The sequence below is a fragment of the Nicotiana sylvestris genome, chromosome 10 (assembly GCF_000393655.2).
Source record: "Nicotiana sylvestris chromosome 10, ASM39365v2, whole genome shotgun sequence".
NCBI classification, from domain to species: domain Eukaryota; kingdom Viridiplantae; phylum Streptophyta; class Magnoliopsida; order Solanales; family Solanaceae; genus Nicotiana; species Nicotiana sylvestris.
In genome coordinates, this window is record NC_091066.1 from 59089448 (window position 1) to 59100340 (window position 10893).

At 37.6% G+C, this 10893-nt stretch overlaps 1 protein-coding gene across 1 annotated transcript; it reads left to right on the forward strand.

Moving 5' to 3' along the window:
• The first annotated feature begins 5752 nt into the window (after positions 1–5752).
• LOC104230967 (putative RING-H2 finger protein ATL37) lies at positions 5753–7294 on the forward strand. The gene has a single exon (XM_009783883.2). It carries the CDS (start codon positions 5908–5910, stop codon positions 7099–7101), a length of 1194 nt encoding a protein of 397 aa, XP_009782185.1. The 5' UTR covers positions 5753–5907; the 3' UTR covers positions 7102–7294.
• Positions 7295–10893: the final 3599 nt, after the last annotated feature.

Genomic DNA, 10893 nt, shown 5'->3' on the forward strand with positions numbered 1-10893 from the left:
GAAGTCAAGTTATTCTAGGTTCGTAACCTGGGTATTTGTTCTAGACTGTGCACCCGAGCGGACAACTCGAGTCGAGGAGGGGGCTACGTACCGGGGACCCGCGAGATCGTCCGGCTTTGTAACTTGTCCGTCCTCTTTCTTATTTTAGGTATTGACATTAACAGAATAGGGAGTCCCGACCAGCGAGCTTCTCCCCGGAAGTAAGAAGAGAAAGGTTTCGGCACAGTTTATATACAGTTCAGATAATATCAAAGCGGTAAAAGACAACATTTAGCACGTTACGCAAAAAACATGTAATAAAAATCAGATAATAAAGCCAAATATAACAATTATTCTAAGCTCGAATTCTTGAACCCTGAACCAGTGGTTCTGGGTGAAATCTTCCCCAGCAGAGTCGCCAGAGCTGTCACACCTCCTTTTTACGCGCCCGCCCCGAAGGGTTAGAAATGCGCGGGTGGAGTTTTTCCAATTTAAGTGACAATATTCGAAATGGGATTATTTATTTAATTCAGAGTCGCCACTTGGGAAAGGTTTGGCTTTTGGTGTCCCAAGTCACCGGTTTATCTTGAATCCCAAATCGAGGAAATTTTCGACTTTTCCAAATGAAGTCTGCGAACCAGAAATTCTAAGTAAGGAATTCTGTTGACCCGAGGGAAGGTGTTAAGCACCCTCGAATCCCGTGGTTCTAGCACGGTCGCTTAAATTGTTATAATGGCTAAATATCTGATTTAAATACATGTTGTGACTTATGTGCTTTTATTAAGTTTTAACCGCTTTTATTATTATCATTTATTTTTATAGAATTGCAACGTCGTGAAAATGTATCTCGAACCACGTCACAATCAATGCACCCGTAATTGTTAACACATTTCGACTCCATTGAGATTTGAAATTGGGTCACATAAATGCGCACCCGAATTTAGGAATGTAATTTGATTAAGTCGCGCCTAAAGAATCTAACGCGTTATTGTCTTCGGGGAGGGGAGTGGAATTCACTAAACAGCCCGTCCCAAATTCTAAGTATTTATTATGACCAATTATTGAGGGCCCCGCAATTTGCCTTTTGATTCGGCGAGGCTCGTCTCATTATTTTAGAAGGGTACCCTACAAGGACTACATTTTTACTACATTTATCTTTAAAGGGAAGGATGATGCCGAATTTTGCTGGTTTAGACAAATACGGACTGAATCCTTATTATGTTTGCCGAACCTAAACTTGTTTGATTACCTGATTGATTGTTCATGAGGTGAAAGCTACGACATTCTTTGTCTTCAACAAGTGAATATGCTTATTAATTCGCTAAGTGAGATTGCAAACAAACTAACAACATATATTGAGTTATGTTTTAACGACCTCCAAGTTCTATTCTTAACACTCTAACCTATTTGAAATTGATAAAGAAATCGGCTGTATTATTAGGAAAAATTACTACTAATTGAACTCAAAAATGATTATTAGTTTTTCTCAACAATCATTACATCATTTCGAAACGAAGAATCTGTACCGAAACCTGATATCAAACCGGCATTGGAACAAATAAACTGACAAGCGAAACTGGCATTCATAGCCAGACTTTTAATATGACTGCATGAGAGTTTGTTTGGGATACATCTATCCCAGACCTAATACCACAGATTTGTCGATTCAGTGGTCTGGGCAGAAATACATACAAGTGTTTGCCCTGACTCTATGTTATACAGTCGTAACTAAACCAAACAGTATTATACTGAACTGAACGTATCCCAAATCAAACATGCTGTCTATCATATTGTTATTGCTATTGAACAGCGCTATCTAACAGTCCATCTCAGCAGAATGTATGCTAGTTTTATACAAAGTGTTTGCAGTTTGCAGTAAAATACAATCCCACTAACATTCGACCTATTTTTAACACCAATGTTATAACATGAACAGCTGTTCTTTTCTTTATTTCAACTTCAAACTTTCAACAATACAAAGTTTCAGAGGTTGTGTACCTGGAAATATTTGACAATTGAAGGAAAGGGGGAGTCAGCAGAATATAATGACAACAAAATGCAGCAGCAATCACAGCACTATCAGTAGCAGCAGGGCAGAAATAGCAGCAGACAAAGCAATACAGCAAGAACCCAGCTCGAGTGCAGAGATGCAAATATAGCCAATAGAAAGCAATAGCCAAATAACAGCAACACCCAGTGGAGTAGAATCAGAAACTCCAGATAGTAGTAGACCAATGAAAGCACTCAACTAATAGACACAACTGAGATTTCAAAGGATCAGAATTGGCTTGAACAAATTGAAACAACTGAAAGCCCAATAACAATAGGAGGAAGAAGGTTTCTGATTGTTGGTTGTATAGCTTCTATCCCTTAACCTCTCTCTATCTCTGTTTGTGTTTTTCCTATTCAGCTCTTAAGGTTCAATGTCTATCCTTTTGTGTGTGTGTGTATGTATTTCTATCTCTCAATCCTGTCTCTAATTCTGTCTGTATCTCCAGAACTTCAACTCTCCTCTATCTATGCTCTCTCTGACCTCTATTATCCGATGGTATCCTCTCCTCTTTCTATCTCTGTATGTCCTCCCTTTTATAAGCTTTCACATTACCCCTTTTACAGCCTGTTTAGACCAACAGAAACCCCCTCATGTGCTGCCCTCTTTTCAGTTCCACTTAGTCATTTAAGTATTAACCAAAACCCCATCATATTCCCTTGGCAGGCTTACTTTTGTAATGTTTATTATTTCTGAAACTAAAGTAGGGTGTGGGCAGCAGGATGTATCTGACAGCATATGCTGTCAAAACATTTTTAAATCAAACAAAAGCCTTTATGCACATGTTGTGCACAAGTGCACAAATGCACATGTTGTGCACAAGTGCACATGCCCTCCAATTCTGACTGCAACTTAAACAAAATCAAACCCTTTACACTTCTGATTCAGATTAACAACTATAAGTAGCTAAATTCAATTCCCAACTGATTCATACAATGCTAAACAGGAGCAAATCAATTTGTATATTGTTCAAACATCTGAAACTAATTGACGACATATGTCGACTCGACTATACTAGTTATAACTCGTACAATCGAGACCAAAGTCAGACATTTAACAGTATCGAACACATGATTCGAATTGTACTGACTACGCAAAATTACATGGGAAGAATCAGTTGGTCAGTTCACATTTGAAACCCAATTAATTGCACAACAAATACATACATACAAATTATCAGAACAATTAGAAGAAAGACTCAATCAAACAACAAAGGTTCAGGCGAGATGGACAGGAACAGTTGATAAAACTCAAAACACAGATTAAAAACAAAACCAGAACAAATCTTTTAAACGAACATGGACTAACATAAATAAGCAAAGAGAATCAAAACTCACCTCAAATCTTGAAAAATCAAAAGCCTTAACTCGGATTCGGACAGACCTTTCTTAAGGCTGAACGGGCTTTAATCGAAGTGTTTCTCAGATGAGAAACACTTCGATTAAGGTCCATTAGACCTTAATCTTTTAGTTTGAACAAAACACGGACCATCGACGAAGACCTTCAAAGTTCCAAAAATTAGATCCGGGATTCGTGCTTCCCTGGTCAGATTCGGACCAAACCAAGCATGGTTTGGTCACGAGGGGGGTCTGGGGACTGTCTGGTGCGAAGTTGAGGTCGATTGGTGTAACTCGGGTTCCGACTCGAATCTTCAAATGAAGATTCGAGAAGGTGGGAAGGGATTCGAACTAAACGGCCAACAGATCGATGTTCAGGGCGGTGAGGGGGTTCTATGGTGTTCAGGCGGAGGTCATCGGCGTTCATGCCGCCGGGATTAATGGCGAGGGATAAGGGGGCGGCTAGGGTTTCGTGGGGAAGGAGGTGAAGACGGAAGCTGGGGTATTGGATAGGGGGCAGGGTGTGGTAGGAGGCTTATATATGGAATGGGGGGATTGATTTCAACCGTTGGATGAGACGAGATGGACGGCTTGGATCTGAAGGTTTAAACGAAACGTCGTCGTTTGGCTTAGTAGGGGTCAGAATTGGTTCGGGTAACGGGTCGGGTAGTGGGGTTACGGGTGAAAGATCCGGACCGTTGGATCGGCTTGGTTTAAACGGTTGTGATGGGTTGGCATCGAAACGACGTAGTTTTGGTGTTAAACTACGTCGTTTTATGGCCTGGGGGTGGGCTGTTTGGACTGGTGGCTTGGGCTGTCCGTTTGGGCATTATTTGTTTGGGCCAATTTTAATAAATTGGCCCAAATCCGGAAAGGCAAGGCCCCTTTTTTTTTTTTTATTATTATATAAAAAGAAATACAAAACTAAATAAAATCAAACACCCAATACAATTATTCACACACACGTTAAAATAATTCAAAAATGGGTAAAATTAAACAAAAAATAAAATCACGGACGAAGATGCCTATTTATGATTTTCTATTTAACGACCGGATTACGGTTTGAATTATGCAGGACACATATATTTTCGAATTTTTTTTTAATAAAGTAAATAAATAAAAATGGGCCGAAGTCACAAATAAATCAACAAGGTGCCGCATAGAAATTCAAAATTGTACAGCAGGGCCAATTATTATTTTTTTTTTATTTTTTTTTGAAGCGATTGTCGTGCGAAACAAAAATCACATGCTCACACTCTTAATATTTTTTTCTCTTCATGGAGAAGGGAAAGGGGAAGGGGGATGAAAAGGTACTAAACTAAAAGGAACCAAGAAAGGACAAATCCATTTGTTATTCTATATATTTCAATTTATGTAATGCATTTTAGACAGGTATTTAGAAAGAAAACAAATTTGGAACTTGGGATATAAAATGAGGCATAAATATTCGTGTTGTTATAAATTATCTCATTAAGAATAACATAAAAAACTTAAAGTTAAATTTATTTTAAAATACATATATAATTTTTTATGACAAATTAAAAAAATGCGACACATCAATTAGGACAAAAGGAGCATATTGTACTTATCAGATTTTTTGATGCTAGAGTGAGTCCAAGTCATTTTATTTTCCACTTGGCGGTTTTTGGAAAAAAACATGACTTTTGACAACTAGTAAGATATCTTGTTATTTTGATTTACCACGTGTATAAACATTTCCTGCCGTACTCCTAGGGAACTGAAACTGCACGTTAAGTCCCTCTCGGCCTCTCTCTGGTGATCCTGGATAAGTATTAGTAATAAAGTAATATTCTTTTATTAGCAAAAAAATTAATAACCTTACGAGAAACATATGCGTAATAAGATTAATTATAAGATATGTATACTTACTCCTTATCGCAAGCCATTCCAACGCTATAAAAATATCCAAAAGAAACGGATCTGGCTCCCCTGCAGCGAGCCATCACTCTATTTCCCAGTTGGCCCATGAATAGCTTGCACGTTCCTCCTTCACAATTTAAGGGACAAGATTTATTTGATTAACAACTACTACAACCTTAACTCAGGTTAACATTATTATTATTCTCTCTACCGCATCAGTTATCCCTTCGGCTTTTCTTATACTCCCTCCTTCTTATTTGAACCCATTTGACAGGACACGAAGTTTAAGAAAAGAGAGAAGACTTTTGAATTTGTGGTGTAAAATAAAGAACATATATTTTGTGTGGCTATAAATTATTGCATAAAGCTAAATTTTTTCCAAATAGGGAAAGAGGTCATTCTTTTTGGCACGGACTAAAAAGGAAATAGGTTCACATAAATTGAAACGGACGGAGTATATATATATATCATTTCAGCATTTTCTTTAAAAAGCCAACCTGTGAAGTGTGACTTCCAACCGCCTGAGACATTTTCCCTTTATATTCATTTGTCCCTCGCTTTTCCTCTCACTCAAGCAACCATCTTTTGCCTTTACAACTATCCATCTCCTCTTTCTTTCACACAAATACGCCGGAATCTTAACCCAAATTCTTGACGAAAATGAAGCATAGCAGAAATCTATTCTGTTTTCTCTTGTGCTTATTTTGTGTCATGTCAAAAACTGGCACAGTCTCAGCCACACGCCCGTTGAACTCAAATGTTGGAATCAGCCCAACGTTAGCGATATTACTCGCTTGTCTTGTTTTATTGTTGATGGCAGTTATCTTCATATATATACGTCGCATGAGCCCTGATTCCTTTGACGAATCAATGGGTTTTTACTTCTTTCGGCACCGACCAGTCTCCCGTGGGCTTGAGCCTAATATCATCGAAACTTTGCCGGTATTTGTATACTCCGATGTCAAAGCCCTAAAGATAGGCAAATCTATCCTAGAATGTGCTGTTTGCCTAAACGAGTTCGAAGATGAAGATACTCTCCGCCTTCTTCCTAATTGTTGCCACGTGTTCCATCCTGAATGTATTGATGCTTGGCTTGCCTTTCGTACCACTTGCCCAGTTTGCCGTGCAAATCTCAAAACAAAACCTGCGGGTAAACTTCAAGAATCAATTCAAGAAACAGATGACGTTGAGTCTCAGAATGTCAGCTCAGTTGTATCACATCCAGCACCAGAAGAAGTAATAAACCAGTCTTCTCAAACGCCGCCCGTTCATAGTCATACGCCAGATAAGGCGAGAAGTAAGACACCTGATTTTCGGCACCTTGCACCAAAATCAACTCCGAGAAGGCCAAAGATTTTTGGGATGTTCAGTCGTTCTCACTCGACGGGTCACTCGTTGATTCAACCTGGTGAAAATTGCGAGAGGTTTACTCTAAGGTTACCTGATGATGTACGTAAAAGATTGGTAGACTTAAGCTTGAGTAGGGCCTACAATGGCGCCGTAGCCTTTTCTCCAGCGAGAAATTCAACTAAGGGGTACCGGTTCGAACCGGAGGAGGGCCGGTTAAGCTTGAGTAGGGCCTACAATGGCACCGTAGCCTTTTCTCCAGCGAGAAGTTCAACTAAGGGGTACCGGTGTGAACCGGCGGATGGTCGGTTAAGCAAGCTCCGGTTTCTACCGACTCCGCCTATGTTCTCTAGATCCGGTTCGTCAAAGGGTGAGAAACAGCCGAAGAGTCTGCTGAAGTCCGTTAAGTCAGTTAAGTCGCCGTTAAATTTGTTTTGCGTGACGGAAAAGGACGATACAGGAGAAAGATCTTTTACTTATTTAAGATCAAGTAGTACTTCAAGTTAGATAATTTTTCATTTCTTTTTATTTGGATCTCACGTGGACGAGCTTGGCCGCGGTGCAACAAGGCAAGGCCTCATCATGAATCCGTTTACTTTTTCCTCTTTTTCTTTTTTTCTTTTCACACAATTAATTATGTTGTATATAGTTATTGGATAGTGGAGGCGTCATAATCAATGAATTGGTTTCTTTTCTGTAATTATAAGTTTTTCTGTCGGTTGCTTTTCGTTCTACTGGAACACAGACAATTTGGATACGAGAGTTTTGGTTAAACGATAAAATCTTACTAGTGAGATTTGGGAATGCTATAGTGAAGGTAGACCTTGACCCGAGAGGATAGAGAGGTTATTTTGAAAAAGCCTTCATCTTAAGAAGACGAAAGAAGATAATATAATATTATCAATAAAAAGTATAGAAAAAATAACATTATTAAAATAAGAAAGTAATGCACAAAATCGATAGACAGTACATATGAAAGCTTTGGTTGTTTTACACAATACTTTGTTTACAATGATATCCCTTGAGAAATACGTAATAGATAAAGTGTATATTTTACCTTAATATTCATGATAATAATGATAGTATTTTGAGAAGTCCTATAAAATAATTTGTGAAATAAGTAATTAATGATACAGATGAAACTGAAAACAAAATAAGTATTTTTTTGATTTGTTAAAATTAACAAATAAAAATTAAAATATATTTTAGTATAGTAAACAAGTAAAAATAACAAAGAAAGTAGTTTTATTTGAAGTTGACAACATGCCCTACAATTTTCCTTCCATATCAAGTTTGTAGTTATAAATTTATTTTAAATTTTTTAACGTCAATTAGTAAATCGTACAGAAGATTTGGTCATGTAGTCCATTATCAACCGTCCAAGAGACTAAACTCGAAGCAACCTTGCAATAAGGGAAAATGAAATGGTATAGTCGCTCTAAAAAGAAATAATCGAATTTTTTTATAATTCTAGTATATATATATATATATATATATATATATTTCTGTAGGTTATATATTAAAATTATATAAATTTTATACACTTTTGTGGCCATCGGATGTAAATAATTTCGGTTGTGTTTACCCGAAAGAAATGATACAGTTGAATTTGTAACACGGTTCATAGACGCGTAAATTAAATTGATCCGATAAAATAAAATAACAAAGAAGAAAGCGAGTAAAACAATAATAATTGAAGAAAAGACAAACCTGGGCTTTCAGAATATTCCTATCGGGATCAAGAATAAATGGAAAATCTTGACAATACTTGTATAAAGCTTAAGAGAATAAGAGAAAGAATATTCGTCTTTTGCTATCGTTATTTCTTGATGTCTTACAATAGAATGAAAATCTCTATTTATACTAGAGCTATGATTACAAATCATGTCCCTTTAACTACCAATATTAATGTTAAAATAAAAGATAATTAAAAGGTGGTAAAGAATAATAAAAGGTAAAAAACCCCTAATAATGGCCGGAGAAATCTTGGGATCTTCTATAATGTTCCCGTAACAATCATATCCTGAATTGTTTCTTATCTGGCCGTAGGCTTATATCTAGTTTTACTATGGTTGAGGTTTGTATCTGGCTTTACCATGGTTGAGCCACCACTGACTGATCATTCTTGACATGTTTCAAATCCTAATTCTCCCAACTCTTGAGACTGACTTTTCAGTTACTCGTTGTGATGTGATCGGGAAGTGAAAGATTTTGTGCATTTCACCCTTTGTAACGACTCGACCTGTCGTATTGAGAATTAATATCATGTTCAGCGTCATAAGGTCTCAAACAACTCTGTATTGTGTATTATAACGTGCGTGTGTAGTCGAGTTCGGACTTCGAATTTCGGATTATTCAAGATTGACTTGGAAGAAGGATTCGTGTTTTAGAATCTTAAGCGGTAAGAGCTGACCGGAATTTGGCTTTTGCGCAAACGACTCCAAAATGAGATTTGACAATTCCAATAGTTTCGTATGGTAATCTTAGGCTTAGATGTGCGTCCAAATTTTGATTTGGCGGTCCGTAGGGTAATTTAAAGTATTTCGCCGAAAATTGGAAAGTTGAAGTTTCAGAAGGTTGAGATGGTTCATGGAGAGTTGACTTAGGTGATATCAGGGTCGGAATGCGATTCTGAGAGTTGAATTAGCTCCGTTATATCATTTGGGATTTGCATGCATTATTTGACGTCATTCCGGGTTGATTTGATATGTTTCGGCGCGAGTTTTAGAAGTTAGAAGATTTGGAATTTCATAAATTTGATTCGAGATGTGACTCTTAGTTTCTATCTTTTTGATGTGATTTGAGGCCTCGACTAAGTTCGTATCGTGTTTTAGGATGTGTTGGTATATTTGGGTGAGATCCCGGGAGCCTCGGGTGTTTCGGATGGGCTACGGGCTATTTCTCCATGTTGTTGGACTGTTATTTTGCTGGTATCTAATTTTCTTCAGTGCGTTCGTGCCAACTCCTTCGCGTTCGCATAGTGTAATTTGGAGGCAGGAAATATTTGTTCTTCGCGTTTGCATGCTACTTCCCGCGATTGCGTACGTGTGCGTCACCCTTCTCCTTCGCATCACTCTGTCCGGGTTTGCGTAGGGTCTTCTTGTGGGGCAGTGTGCTCTTCTACGGGATCTCATTCCTGCTCATGCGATCGCGTAGTGCTTTTTCTAGGCAGTGTAATTTCTTGTATGCGATCGCATTACTTGTTCCGCAATCGCGATGTGTCACACCTCGGCAGCAGAATATATTTTTCAAAATCGAGGGTCTGGCCATATTTATCATATCTTGACTTGTAGAACTCGGTTTTGAGCAATTCTTCACGGTGTTTTCAAACAAATCAATGGAGTAAGCATTCTTCACCCGTAATTCATTACATTTCATGATTCTATCTTTATTTTTATCATTAAATTAGTGTTTTGAGTTGAGAAAAAGTGGAAATTTTTGAAGAAATCTTTCAAAATGTAAAATGATGATTTGAGGGATGAATTGGTATCGGAATTTGATAATTTTGGTATGATTGAACTCGTATCGGATGGGTGTTCGGGTTTTATCAATTTTATCGGGTTCCGGGGTACGGGCCTAGGGGTTGAATTTTTAGTTTTTATTTAAGATTGAAGATTTATTATCCGGAATTGTTTTCTTCTGAGTTTTATTTATGATTTGGAGTTATTTTGGCTAGATTTGAGCCGTCCGGAGGTTATTTCACTCGAGAAGTTCATTTTAGAGTAACGCTCTATCTTCTTCTAGGTAAGTATCTTGCCTAACTTTGTATGAGGCAAACTACCCCTTAGGATGTGAGTCTTTGGTGCTAATTGTGTCATGTGAAGTCCGTGTACGCGAGGTGACGAGTACGTGCTCGAGCTTATTTGTGAAAATTTGACCGTCTAGGACTCTTAGGTTCTTATGTTAATTAGATATGAAGTTGTTTTATTTTGATAAATCCCCCATTTACTAGTTTCACCTCAACGTGCCTTTAATTGAAATTAATTGCTTCATGTTCCACCTTTATTGTCGATGCCTTAACTGAAGTTATCGCTTCTTTTATTGCAATGCTATCTTTTCTGTAATTGCCTATTATTAGTTGAAGTTATTATTGTCTCTCCCATAATATGCTTATCCTTAATTGAGTTTGTTGCATCTCTTCCGTAATTGCCCAACCCTAATTGATGTTTTGTTATCCCATATCATTGTTGACTTACCTTAATTGGAATCATTGATTCACGCTATTCCTCTTATCGTTTAATTGTACTTATATGGAATCATTACTATGCAGTATCTCTTCCTTGTTGAGCTATTGATATG

Bases quoted from the DNA above. Each gene is read 5' to 3' on its own strand.
- LOC104230967 (XM_009783883.2), top strand. From the start codon at position 5,908: ATGAAGCATAGCAGAAATCTATTCTGTTTTCTCTTGTGCTTATTTTGT.